At 36.1% G+C, this 15,332-nt stretch overlaps 1 protein-coding gene across 1 annotated transcript in view; it reads right to left on the bottom strand.

Moving 5' to 3' along the window:
- Positions 1-15,332, bottom strand: part of ETFA (electron transfer flavoprotein subunit alpha) — an 85,550-nt gene that overhangs the window by 52,909 nt on the left and 17,309 nt on the right. Inside the window, exons 5-9 of the mRNA XM_061181873.1 lie at positions 10,821-10,920; positions 9,281-9,391; positions 8,525-8,626; positions 7,214-7,282; positions 1,761-1,843 (exon numbers count right to left, since the gene is read on the bottom strand). Of these exons, the coding sequence (XP_061037856.1) occupies positions 1,761-1,843; positions 7,214-7,282; positions 8,525-8,626; positions 9,281-9,391; positions 10,821-10,920 (465 nt within the window). The remainder of the gene's footprint in view (positions 1-1,760; positions 1,844-7,213; positions 7,283-8,524; positions 8,627-9,280; positions 9,392-10,820; positions 10,921-15,332) is intronic.

The following is a 15,332-nucleotide window of genomic DNA, read 5'->3' on the forward strand; positions in this document are numbered from 1 at the left end:
AGAATGTCCTACATATTTGGAGATGATGGAGAATCATCTCAGCAACTTAGTCTCAAATAGTCCACAAAAATAAAGGCTTTTACTCTGTCCTTGAAAGTTTTCTGTAAACTTGAGATCATCTCAAAAAAGCTTTAAAGCCTTAAAGAAAAATACACACAGACACAAATAAATATGTACACATATATATACATGTCGAAGTCTAAGTCAGAGTTAATGAATCAGAATCTCTGGGGCTTACATGATTTATGTAAAGAAAGTCTTCAAAGCCTTTAATGTATTTAAATTCCTTATGAAAATTTTTCAGTAATCCTATATTCATGACAGTAATGTTGAAGAAAGCTGACTGTATGACATTTATTTACAACACAGGTAAGGATGCCACTGGTCATTCCCTGTCATTCTGCTATCCTACTTAATAACAAGTGTGTTGTTACTGAAAAGTCAATGTAAATAAAAGTTTGTCTCCCACCATACTTTCTTGTAGAATATTATTGATTAGGAAGGCTGTGGGTCTGATCTTTTGTAAACAAATCCAAGCCTAAAGATTATCTATTCATGTAAACTAGGACAAACAAGATTTGTACCAAAAAAATACCTATGTGCCACACCTCATTAAATGCTAGGGAAGGCTCGAGCTTACTTGCTCAATAAATGCTCTCACAGCCTGACTAATGCAGTTATCACAAGCAAACAGGTCACATGGTTTTGTGACTTTGTTTATTTAGTAACTATTTTACATTCTGAGATCTTATCTGACTTCAAATAAGCTGAATAACACAAAAAGTATTAACAACCATCAATACATTAGATCTTATAAAAATTAAAAATTTCTGCTCTTCAAAAGAAAATGAATAAAGAAGCAATAAAAAGACAAATAACCCAATTTTAAAATGGGCAAAAGATTGAACACTCTTCAAAACAAACTTCAAAAGCAAGACTTAAATTTTTTGCCTATTTTGAAACTTTGAATGAACCTCTGATGGAACAGGGCACTGAGATATGAGGTTTTTAAAACGGATATGACTTAATATCCTGTTTCGAAATACATTAAAATTTTTTTGAGATATATAAAAAAATTCATTTTCCTCCACACAATAAAGACTTAAACTGGCTGAGAATTGTATTCACTGAAAACCTGAATCATCTAAGAAATGTGAACAATCATTAGATATTGTTAGTGATTCAACTTTGAAACCAAAGTATTCCTTTTGTAAGTTTTGGATAGTTTTAACTGAATAGTCTAGTATCACTTACCCATATGGATAAGAATTTTCTGAATTTCATGCAACTAGACATAATACAGAAATAAACTAGGTGTTCAGGAAGATATAAGACCACAGTTGTCACTCACAGCTCCCAATTTTGAGATTCTGTGTTCATTAATATAGATTCATCAGTTTTACTGACAGATTTTATAATATATAGGCTTTATGGTAAATAAATGTTAATGTGAACTTATAAAATCCATTTAATAATAAAATGCTGCTTCTATCAATTTTATATTTAGTGTTGTGACATAAATTTGACAAAGTATTCCACTGCTTTAAAAAATGTGAAAAACAATTCTGGATTTAAGAACTGCTATGTGTTTTACTGAGGCCAAGAAATCCACAGACCTGTGAGGACACATTCACCATGGTAATGGCTAACTGCTTAGGTACACTGAATAGGACACCAATCACTGAGATGATTGTTCCACAAATATATACAGTTCTTATCCCCATAGAACTTTGCATGGCATATTTTATTGCAGTACTTACTGGTGCTACTATTTTTCCTGTCTGTCCAACTTGCAAGTCATTGGGAACAAAGCCAGCATCAACAGCAGCACGAGAAGCACCAACTAAGGAAAAAATATTTGTCATTTTTTTAAGCTCTATTATTCAACTAGCTGGAATATTCACTGATAACAGTAAAAAAAAAAAAAAAAAAAAAAAAAGACATTGATATAGTACATACATAAAACATACATTATAACCTGTTTGGGACGTCATTATATAATGCTCCTTTACACCGTAACTTCACAGCTTTTAAAGAAAGGTATTATAATATCTTTACCCCTAGGACCAGATAAAGAAAAGAGTTACATATAACACAAGATAAAGGCTTAACCAGTATTTTCTATCTAAAAATAAAAATGAGAATTTAACTAGCCTTCTATCCTCATTCAGCAGGAGTCAAAAGGAGCCCTGTACTTGGAGAAAAGGTACCCCTCTCCCAGCAGGGGTCAACAATGAGCCTCAGGTCCTCTTCATCTCCATCTAGAGAGGACAAAAAGGGGGAGCCCTAGTGAATACTCCTCACTACCTCTTAACACTCACAGACTCACCTCCACTACCTATCATCAGTCAGTCAGGACTGATCACATTCTGCCCTTCACTTACATCAGTCACTGCAACAAGCCCCAGACTCAAAGGTTATACTTCATAACCCATACACTGATCCCCACAATGCCCTGCATGCTCCCGAATCTGCACCCTTCTCCCACTGCTCCCCAATTCCTGAAACCTTACACTATGATTTCTGGAATTCACAGCCTGATACCAGCAAACCACAAGTCTCTGTATCTTCCACCTATCTGTCTAAATGTTCCCTGAGGACAAGGATTCCCCTACAGCCCTCTCCAGCAGATGTCACTTTGTCTGCCACCACCTTCATACCACTGGGCCTAGAGGTGGTACACCAGGCCCTCATTGCCACTCTCAGAACGTTTCCCCTCCTCCCTCCTTAAAACCCTTCAGCTTCGAATCTCATATCATCAGATTTTGTCACCCATATATTGCTGTGTCATCTATCAACCAGCAGGTCAATCCCCTTCATTCCTCAATGATTTTTAGCTTCTGGGTCTTTGTCACTTTCTCCAATACTAGTCTTGTCTTAATTCTTGAAGACTTTGACACCCTGGCTTCTCAGTTCCTTGAGCAACTCTCCTCCAGTCATCTTGTCCTTCACTCTACCCATGGTCATATCCCCAACCAGCCCATTAGCAATATCCCTCAATAATCTTGATTTCCAAAGTCTCTCTGTGACCTCCCCTTTCTAGCTGACTCTTTTTAGTGCCCTACTCCAACAACCCTCTGACCACACTGGGATCCACAATTCTATTCATTGTCCCTCTCTCCCCTCATGTTCTCTCTTCTTTCTTTACCCAGCTTAATTTCTATGATCAGTGACTCTAATCACTCCTTTGCATATGTCTTTAATTTCTTTGCCCTCCTCTTGTACCATCACACTCAAGTGGAAATCGTCCATCTCTGGTTACTGATTAAGCAATCTTTCCACCTTTTCCATACCTGTCCTACTATTGTTTTGCATGACTGGAGAAAAACACCAATACTCAGCCATGTTAACTGGGTTTTACTTTAAATAAATAGGGGTTAATTCTCTCAATCTTTCTTAAGCTATCGATAAAATTTCATATCTTTCCTTCTCTCTTCAAACTTCCAATACTCTTTAACATTCTGCCTATTTCACTGAAAAAGCTGAAACAATCAGAAGAGAATTTCCACATGCTCCAACTAACACATTCACCCATCAACCTGCAGCTGTGTTCATATTCTCTCTCATCTACTCAAGAACATCCCTCCAGTAACTCTCCTGTCTATCTCGTGTATGATTTATCTCTCCCTCTTAACTGAAGCATTCCCATCAGCATATAAGCATGCTATTATTTGTCCAATCTTTAAAAAGTCCCTCTGTTCGTCCCGCTCCCCCTCTGGCTACTGTCTATTTCTCTGCTCTCCCATATAGTTAAAAGCCTCTAAAGAGTTGTTTGCATTCACTGTCTCCAATGCCAGGCCTCCATTCTATTTCTAAAAACTTTTTTATTAAAATATAACACACATACAGAAAAGGACACAAATCACAAATGTGCTACTGCTCAATGGCTGATCATAAAGTGGATACAACCATGTAACTACTACCTAGGACCATTCTTTTAAACCCACTCCAATCAGGTTTTTGCCCCCACTACCCACCACCCCCATTACTAAAACTGCTCAAAGTCACCAATGACCTCTAAGTGGCTAAATCAATTAGTCACCTTTCAGTCCTCATCTTCCTTGACCTTCCGTCCTTGTAGCATTTGACATAGGTGATCACTCTTTCCCTTACTGAAACACTTCATTTGGATTCCAATACATCATACTCTCTATCCTGATTTTCCTGCCTTACTTACCCATTCCTTTTGGTCTTCGTTCTCCCTTTCTCCCCTACCTCTTAATCTTGCAGAGTCTAGGGCTTAGTCCTGGGACCTCTTTTATATCTACACTCAGTTCCCTTGGTGAGTTCATCTGGTCTCATGGCTTCAAATACCAAATAAATGCAATTGATTTCCAAATTTCTATCTCCAGCCCAAACTTTTGAACTCCACATTCCTATAACAATTGCTTAATTGACATCTCTATTAGGATGTCTATTATTAGACATCTCAAAACTTAGTACAATCATTCCTCGGTATCCGCAGGGGATTGGTTTCAGGAACCCCGCCCCACAAGGATACTGAAATCCAAGGATGCTCAAATCCCTTATATACAATAAAAAGGCATATATTTGCATATAACCTATGCACTCCCTCCTGTATACAGGCATACCTCAGAGATACCGCTGGTTCGGTTCCAAACCACAACAGTAAAGCAAGTTACATGGATTTTTTTGCATATAAAGGTTATGTTTATACTATACTGTAGTCTATTAAATGTGCAATAGCCTTATGTCTAACAAAACAATGTACGTACCTTAATTTAAAAATACTTTATTGCTAAAAAATGTTAATCATCATCTGAGCCTTCAGCAAGTCATAGTCTTTTTGCAATAGTAACATCAAAGGTCACTGATCACATATCATAACAAACATAACAGTAATGAAAAAGTTTGAAATATTGCGAGAATTACCAAAATGTGACACAAGAGACATTAAGTGACCAAATGCTGTTGGAAAAATGGCACCAATAGGCTTGCTCAAAGCAGGGTTGCCACAAACCTTCAATTTGTAAAAAATGTAATATCTGCAAAGTGCAATGCCTATACTTTAAATCATCTCTAAATTACTTATAATACTGAATAATATAAATGCTATGTAAATAATTATAAATACAATGTAAATGTTATGTAAACAGCTGCCAGTGCAAGGCAAATTAATATTGTTTTTTGGAACTTTCTGGAACTTCTTCCCTCCGAATATTTTTGATCCATGGTTGGTTGAATCCATGGATGCAGAACCTGCACATATGGTGGCCTGAATGCATGCCCAAAACTGAACTCCTGGTCTACCCTTGGAAACTGTGCCACCTGGGGTATTCCCCATCTCAGCTAATGGCAACTCCATCCTACCAGCTGCCAGATAAAAACTTTTCCTCATAATCTATATTCAATCTATCAGGAAATCCCAATGGTTCTACCTTCAAATATATATCACAAAACTATTTCTCCCCACATCTACAGCTACTAACCTGGTCCAAACCAAGAGCATCTCTCACCTGAATGATTGAAACAGTCTTCTAATTGATCTCCCTGTTACTACACTTATCACCCTATAGCCTATTCTCAAAACTGTAGCCAGACTGATGCTTTTAATATGTGTCAGATCATGCGACTCTTTTGCTCAATGGTTCCCCATTTCACTCAGAGAAAACCAATCTCCTTAAGAAGGCCTACAAGCCTTATGTGATCTGGTCTATTACTTCCAATCTTATCTCTTACCACTCTCCCTTTCTGCACTTTTCATTCCAGCCACACTGGCATCCTTGTTATTCATCACAGAGGCCAGACACATTCTTGCCTTAGCAAAAAGCCCTTTGCACTTTACTGGTCCCTCTACCTGAAACACTCTCTCTCAGATTTCCTCATGGCTTGCTTCCTTACCTTCTTCAAACCTTTATTCGTATGTCTCCTCATTAAGGCATACTCTGACCAGCTTATTTAAACCTGCAATCCTGCCCCTCCAATCCTCCTCCTTCTCCTTTTCCTGTTCTATTATTTTCATAGCATTTACTACCCTCTAATGCACTATATTATTTACTAATTTATTGCGTTTACTGTCTGTGGTAGGCAGAAAAATGGCCTCTCTAAAGATATATTCACTTTCTAATACCCAGGACCTGTGAATATTACCTGTATGACAGCAGATATGATAAAAAATTAAGGATCTTGGGAGAAGGCACTTCTCCTGAATTATCTAGGTGGGTTCTAAATGTCATCACAGTATCCTTGTAAGAGGGACACAGAAGGAGATATGAAACAGATACAGAGAGAAGAAAGTAATATGAGGACAGAGGCAGAAACTGGAGTGATGCGGCCATAAGCCCAGGAATGCCAAGGCAGCCTCTGGTAACTGGAAACAAACAGATTCACCCCCAGAGGGAGTGTGGCTCTGCCAACACCTTGATGTCAACACACCTGTGGCCTCTTGAGCTGTGAGAGAATAATTTCGCTTATTTTGTTCATTGCTTTCGCTTAGCTCCTAAAATAGTGCCTGCCATATGGCAGACACTTGATAAATATTTGTTCAGTGAATGAATGAATGAAATATCCTCAGTCAAATACCACCATCTGATTATAAAGAGTCAATATCCTGCCTTTACTCAGACAAAACCATAACTGTTTCTATGGGTACACATATTAGGTAATATAAAAGCACAGGAAAAGCTTAGAAAGTTATACACAAAACTCTCAAAAGGGAAAGAACAAAACATATTTTTATAAAAAGAAGAATATATTCATGTAATGGTTGTATAATTAAAAACTAAAATTTTTTAGTTTTCTGATTCTTCAAAAAACATCATTCCATTCTCAATATACTTTTAATAACAAGATCTCTCTTCCCTATAAATTTAAAAATTAATGTTAAATGTTAATTTCTACTTGTATGAGAGATTTATGTTAGACCACCAATAAAGGGAAAAATAAGGCATTCCTGAATCTGAAGTAGGCAATGAAGCTGACATTTAATTTTTTTTAATGGAAAAAACTACTAAAATGTGGCAAATGTTAAGAGTGTCATATAAATAATAAAAAAGAACATGGACAACCTCTCTTCACTGAACACTACACCATTTACTTGGAGACTAAGAAAAACTGTTTCAGAGAGAAAAGTTGAAAACCAGAGAAAGCAAAAAATCTGCAGCTTTGAATGACTTATATACAAAAGAAATAATGAAGAAAAAATATCTCCAACGAAATGGGAACATTTTTCTACTAAGGAAAGTAACTTTACCTGCAGCATGTAGTTGATCTGCCAAATCGTACAACAATTTAAAGTTCTCTCCACTCTTCAAACCCCGACCTCATTTAAAAAGATGAAAAAAAAAATTGAGCAAATATAAACTCCATTCCATAAAAATTTTGAACTTCGTATACATGAGTGAATCTTCATGTTACACAACTGCTATCTCCTCTATAAAGCCTTTCCTGAGTTCTCCAATGATACTCCTGTACTTCTCTTATAAAGTATTCAACACTACTGTAATTAACTAACTGGTTAACTAATGGTATAATCAGTCTTTAAAATCAGTCTTCCCCACTAGAAGAAAAACTCTTTCAATACAAGATCCTTACCTATCTTGGTCACTGCTATATTTAGCAATACTTAGCTGAACAACTGAAAGAAGTTATTATTTTCATGGAAGTCATTCCACTAGACATTCAACTCCTTAACAGCAAGAACAATCTGCCTTTTCCTCTTTGTTTCTTCAGCACTTTGCAATGGGCCTGGCAGAGAACATACACCCAATAAACATTTCTTAAAAAAATAAGTGAGTAAACTAGTCAGATATACCTTTTTTTAAATATTAAATTATTTCCTCTCAAGTCCACTTGCAATAGGAGGCTGTTTGGAAGCTTAATTATTTCATTTGATGTTTAGTTTGGGAAGATTCTTAAATCACAGCAGTTATTTTTTTAAAAAGCCAGCAGGCTATAAAATGTGGGTCTTTTTGTTTGTTTCTTGGTCTTTTTTTTTTTTTTTTAAGTAAGAAACATGACATACAAAAAGAAGCAAGTCTTGTGCAATATTAACAGCTTTGATCCTAAATGCGAAAAAACTTTCAAAGAGTTATCCATAGAGACCTGGACTGCACTGGAGGTCTTTCAAAGTAGAGTGAAGGGTGGGCATCATACAACACAGCGAGACCTGGACTGCACTGGAGGTCTTTCAAAGTAGAGTGAAAGGTGGGAATCATACAACACAGCCCTGAGACTCCAACCAGTTCTTTCTGTGATTTCAGAAGTCAACCATACTCTTCTGAATAACACAGAAGTCAGTCAAAAAGACAAAGCTATGGAGTTGAGATTTGTACCATGCTCCCCCTGGTGCCAATGACACAGATTTGCAACAGAAAGTCCAAACTGTGTATTAAACTCATGATTTCATTTTCCTAATCGGTAAAATGGGACTAATACTCGCAACTTACCTACTTCTTACATTTGAAAAAACACTTGTGCTCCTCTAAAATGAGTACTAATAAAAGCAAAGTATTTTAAGTTTACATCATTTTTTAAAATTAATAAATTACAATATTCCACTTACCACCAGATACCACCACTTTGGCGCCTGTGAGCTCTGGTCGATCGCTTTTTGATAATTTCTGGTCAAGCCATTCTGATATCCCCACTGGGGAAGCACTTGATGCTGCATATATTGATACATATAACAAAACACAGAGCATGAGTTCAAGTTCCACAGTAAAAAAAAATTTTTTAAGAGAAATACACAAAGAATTAATTCCAGGAAATTTAACTTTATTAGTTACTGTGAATTTTTTATGCCACTAATTTCATTCTCTCTGATTTTATGAAAGACAACTAGATTCCAGCCTTCACCTCATTAGCTGTATGACTTTTGAGAAGTCATTTAACTCTGTGAGTCTAGCTATAAAACTGGAATAAGCCTCTCTCTATGGGGTTCAAAAAGATACTGTATATGTTAAAGTATAACACCTTCCATAAGTTTACTATTATTACATTATTCCATTATATTGAATCTCTATTATAACAGGCAACAGTGAGAGGGGAGTAAAAAATCTTTACATCAACATAACGGATTAATCTTAATGCACCCCCCTCTCTCCTACCCCTTTGATGTACACCAAAGCAAATATCCGAGGACCAAAAATGATAAAAATATTTCTTATTTTTGTATAAACTTGGGAATAACATTTAGATTGAGCTCTCAAACACTCTGCATTAGAAATTTAACTAGAAGCCTTCTCTTACTCTAATATAATCTCTGAGCTAAAAAATAAAAAACTGAAATAAATACAAACAAATAAAAATGAACACTCACCCTTTTCTGAGCTGGCACTACCTCCACTTGTTGCTGCAGCTTCAAAAGATGTTCCTCGGACAGAAAACACCTTCACTTTCTCATCACACTTCACTGTACATAAAGCATTTCCTGAAATACACATTTATTTTTAAAAAACCACCATGAAAGGCAAAAAACCTCCCAAATATTCCTTTGAGGTTCAGAATTTACTTCACAAAGAGAAGGAAGAAATAACTGTAGACCAGTTACTTGTTTTCTACCTTTACTAAGTATAGGATAAAAGACTATAACACTGAAGAAACATATCAGTTGCTCTCTGTATAACCTTGGATGTCTTTAAAAATAGAACAAGTGCTGAACTGTGTGGAAGAAGCAAACTGGAAAAGGCAGTCACACTAATCAGGTACACTCTTCCTAGAAGAAATATAAACAAAAGCTTCCTTCTCCAAAAACAACATAATCAGTAACTCAACACCATGAGCTTCAACAACTTAATAAGAAAGAAGCTACTATGCCTTGCTAAGAGAGGAAAATAAGTGAAAACATGATCAGGCATAAAGGACAGGAAGTGTGATGCATCAAGACTTTTAAAGGATTTGAAACATTTCTTATGGATTAGCAATCACATTAAGAGTGACCTAAACTATGACCAAATATTTCCCTTTAAACACTACTAACAATGAAAGATCTGATTTGAGAATTGCCCATTTATACTGAAACACACAACTTCGATCAGAAAGAACAGAGTTCACTGCCTCCTCCAGCCCCACTAGAGACCAGCGTGCTTAGCAAAAGATCAACTAAAGAGATACCAAAATGAATATTGTAATGCAGACGGAAATGAAGTAGAAGCAGCAAAGAAGACTGAAAACACTACTTTACAATAAAGATGTTAAAAAAAAAAGAAGGGCTTCCCTGGTGGCGCAGTGGTTGAGAATCTGCCTGCCAAGGCAGAGGACACAGGTTTGAGCCCTGGTCTGGGAAGACCCCACATGCCGCGGAGCAACTGGGCCCGTGAGCCACAATTACGGAGCCTGCGCGTCTGGAGCCTGTGCTCCGCAAGAAGAGAGGCCGCGATAGTGAGAGGCCCGCGCACCGCGATGAAGAGTGGCCCCCGCTTGCCACAACTAGAGAAAGCCCTCGCACAGAAACGAAGACCCAACACAGCCATAAATAAATAAAATAAAAATTAAAGAAAAAAGGATTCTTTCATATACAAATAATATTGTGCTTAAAAAAAAAATACTACTTTAAAAAAATAGAAAATTTTCTTTTCCAGGTGCCACATACAAAATATACTAAATAGTAAATCTAATTTTTATTGATCACTGGAAAAATCTCACTCTGTACACTGAATGATCAGGAAGGAAAGAAGTGTGTTCCAGATTTACCAGAGAGAATGTCATGTCATGGTCCAGCGGCAATTCTAAGACTAAGATTTTCCTCAGAAATCTTTAAGATGGTCCATATTTCAAAATCCTATCTTCAAGATTAATCTCTGCTTTTAAAGTTTTCAAAAATTTAACATACTGATTAATTATTTTCATTGGGTACTTACCTGCATAAATGGTTCTCACAAATGTGTCAGGTGATTTGATTGCAATGATGTCAGAAATAGGGGCAACATCAAGTTTGGCTGCTATTCTGGGTAAAAGGTTCTAAAAGCAAAATAAGTAGTGAGTTACACACATACATGCTGATGGATGGCTATAAAGTATCAGCAATAACATTCTCTAAATGGAAATTCTGTAGAAATTTTAACTTGAATATTTTATATTTCACATGCATCTTCAGACATACCACAATTTCAAGCACAACTTTTTGGATAGTCTTTGAGCATAAGTAAGAGTCAACGATTACTCTAACTACATTAAGAGTTTTAAAGCGATAAACTACCTTAACTCAGTGGGTTGAGTTATGAGATACGATACTTGCTTTAATGATCATCATTTATGAAGTATGACAGTTATAGACTACTGAATTTAGATAATATAGAAAAATATTTAGAGTAGTAGTAAAATTCTCAAATACTGAGAAAGAACATACTTGTATATGTTTATTTAATGTACATGAAAGAAAAAATTTCAAAGCAGACATTTTCACCTTTTTAAAAAGTGATGCTGTGGGCTTCCCTGGTGGCGCAGTGGTTGAGAATCTGCCTGCCAATGCAGGGGACACGGGTTTGAGCCCTGGTCTGGGAAGATCCCACATGCCGCGGAGCAACTGGGCCCGTGAGCCACAACTACTGAGCCTGCACGTCTGGAGCCTGTGCTCCGCAACAACAGAGGCCGTGATAGTGAGAGGCCCGCGCACTGCGATGAAGAGTGGCCCCCGCTTGCCGCAACTAGAGAAAGCCCTCGCACAGAAACGAAGACCCAACACAGCAAAAATAAATAAATAAATAAATTTATAAAGTTCCTACCAAAAGTCTAAAAAAAAAAAAAAAAAGTGATGTTGCATTTAAAAAGATCAAAACTAACCTAAGTGTCCATCAATAGGGGATAGGTTTATAAATTATAGTTCATCCATATAATTTTAAAAAATGAGAAAAGTAAAGCACAATGCCTCTCTCTCCCTCTCTCTCTCTCTCTCTCTCTCTCTCTCTATATATATATATATATATATATACACACACATATACATCTCAACAAAAATTAATGTATGTGCTTTTCCTTGTATATGCATATAACATCTCTGGAATAGATACATGTGGTAACTTTGCTCCCACTAGCAGGGACCACTGGGCTAGCCACAATATTACCAGGCCTTAGTTACTTCACCTCACAGTGAGAGGAAGAGAATCTCTATGCTTCTAGTCTAAATTTCTCTGACTCTCAGGCTCTAAAACAGAATCAGTTAGTGAAGAATGAATATCCATGCTTTCTAGACTCAGAGGTTCTCTTAGATGATGACACCATCTAAGTGTAATTTTAAAAGTGAAGTGTTGCTTTTATCACATAAATAGAAAAGGTGAATTCTACACTACTTTCTACAGAGAGCTTACTCCATGGCATCTCCTAAACTCAGTACATGATACTACCTCTAGCAGGCAAACTTTCATTATGACAGTACTCAAGTTCCTCTCCTCACTCCATCCCCAAACCTCTGTTCCTCTAAGAATTCTCTCAGGATTATCCTCTAATCACTCCTTTATTCTTCATCCTCTCGCATGCATGTACAATTATACTATTTAATTGGCACTAACGTGTATTTTGGTTTAAAATAATTTTTAATACACATACTATATGACCCTCAACTAAATTTATAAAGCACCCTGAGAACAGAGGTTGTGTGTCTTCTGCTTCTTGTGTCTCTGCCTCGTATCTAATAAGCAGTTCTACATAAATCGATGCTAACAAGTGTTGAAAGCCTGAATCAAATTTCCTCCTGTTGCATCTGAAAATCTATAAAGATTTTCTAATTTTCAGTCTATTGCTACCTATGTTATATAGTAATCCCCTTTCAACCATGATAAAAGAGCTACTGAAAAGTACCGTAGTTTATAAATCCACAAGTAGAAAAAATTAAGATTTCATAGGAAATAAAGGGCTTGGGAAAATAATTAAAATTCCATTAAACATAGCTCTAACTTGATAAATAAGAGGTTTAGAAGACACCTGCTTTTAAAACAAACCAAATTTGTCAGCATTTAAAGCCTACTTCAGTAAGTAACTCTTTTCCTGAGCCACATTCTTTAAATTGTTCAAGAAATACTGCTGGAATATTGTTACCTGGCTGAGTAGATTCTCTTACAAATTTTATGATATGCAGACTGTGCTTCTTTTTAAAGTTTTAGAACTTTCTAAACTTGAAATTTAATATCTTTTGTACTTCTATTATACCTTGTTTTATTTTAGCACTTCTTGAAAAAAAATTTACCACAGTACTTAAAGGCACATGTTTTTCCAGGTCTGATCTTCTGTCTGAATGTCCTGAGAGGATGGATGGTAAACAGATCTATTTCTACACTATCCAACAGGCTCAACCACATGGTTTCAGAGAAGGAGAGGCAATAACTAACAGAGTGTTCTTTTGATGCACAAAAAGATGACAGATTTTTAAATTCTAGCATACCAGTACAGAGGTGTGGTATCTTGAAAACACAATTGGTGAAGAACTCTTATACAGCCAATTGTTTAGCTTCATCTGATGGACTCTTCCTCATTCCAAATCCATTCAGAGGCTGCAGCACCAGCTACTATTATGTGACCTTTGTTCTCAAAACTCCCATATGTCACAACATAGCAATCAACGCTAGAGTATTAAAATTTAGCTAATCAGATACAACAAACACCCTTTCTTGGTTTAACAATCTTTGAGGTAAACTGTCATCACAGAAACTCAGACTTAGGAAATTGTTTAAATCATCCAACACAGAACCAAACTCTCAGAGATGGAATGGTCCATAAAGATCTTTTAGTTCAATGCTCATCTACAACAACCCAAAGTACAGTAGCTGGATGTCAAGCCTCTGACTTAATCATTTCCAAGGGAAGTGAAACCTGCCACAGAAAAAACCCATTCCATTTCAACATTTCTAGTTGGTAGATCATAGACATCACTTGGCCAAACCACATCATTTTACATATCAGAAAAACAGATTTCAGGAGTCATATATCATATGTCATATATATAGAACCATCTTACTTAGCAATTACCAAACCCCACACAAAAATGGGAAAACTTATGATCGTCTGCAATGTGACAACCTAATTGTTGTCACATTGTTATTAGTAAAAGAACAATTATTCATTAAACTCATGTATTTACATTGTAGATTACAAATTCTGTTATTGCCTAGAAATTCTACTAATCTTAAAAGAAAAAATTCAATGAATTCAAAGTGATAATTCTGAGGTTAAAAACAAACTAGAGCAATTCACATGGGTGACAGTGCAAGATCCCTACACGTTTGCAGTGATTCACGTCTAGAAGCAATATTGCACTCCAGATAAATATTCACAAACACTATTCATTTTGCAAGAAAAGAGATCAATGTATTGGGAACTCACTGCTATTACCACTCGACATGGTTAGCTGATGAAAGAGCTTATATCTTATTCCCCAAACTCATATTTAAAAATCAATTACAATTGTGAATGTAAAAGGAAAAAAAGTCAAATCAAGACAATTCAAAGAAGAAATTTAAATGACTGATAACTATATGAAAAGATATTTGATCTCACCATCAATCAGAGAAATGCAAAACTGTTAAAGATATAATTTTTCACACATCAGATTGGGGGACATGTTAAAATGTACAATAGCAAGTGTTGGCAAGCTATGCAACTGGTGGAGTGCAAACTGAGGCATCCTTTCATGACAGCAATTTAGCAATATACATCAAAATTTTAAAAGCACATAGTCTTGACCCAGCTATTTCACTTCTAGAACTCTGTTCTAAATAAATACCAGCCCACGTATACAAAGGTATATACAAGGACGTTTCTTCACAGCAAAGTTTATAAATACAAAAAATTAGAAACAACTTAACTGCCCATCCTTGGCTAACTATGAAATATTATGCAGCCATTTAAAAAATGAGACAGACACATTATGAGCAAATATTTTCAAGATATACTCTTAAGTGAAAACCACCAGTCACAAAACAATTCATGCTATACTATCCCATTCTAGAAGTAAAAAAAAAAAAAAAAATTGTACATTTATTATAATTTGAAAATCCATAGGAAAAGGCTTAAAAGAATGTACAACTGTTAACACCAGTACTTTGGAAGAGGGAAGAGAGTTGGGAATAAGAAAGGGGAACTGTGATACCTTGCTCTGCATACTGCTTTACTGTATGCATCTTTTATAATAAGAATGTATTTGTGTACAACTTAATTTACCATCTTTAAAAGTAAAAATAAAAACTACAAGCTGCAGCTTATTAAGAATGGGATAAAAGAAAAGGGAGCTAGAATAATACCCATGGTCACAGGGAGAGCAAGAAAGACCACTGACAAATTCCTTCTCTTGGGTTCCCCCTACATTCCCCCTCCCTTTTTTTTAAACTTCATGCAGACCACGACCCATCTCATAGCACATTCTTTCTTCAGACATATCACAA

Source organism: Eubalaena glacialis, chromosome 2 (genome assembly GCF_028564815.1).
Source record: "Eubalaena glacialis isolate mEubGla1 chromosome 2, mEubGla1.1.hap2.+ XY, whole genome shotgun sequence".
Taxonomy (NCBI): domain Eukaryota; kingdom Metazoa; phylum Chordata; class Mammalia; order Artiodactyla; family Balaenidae; genus Eubalaena; species Eubalaena glacialis.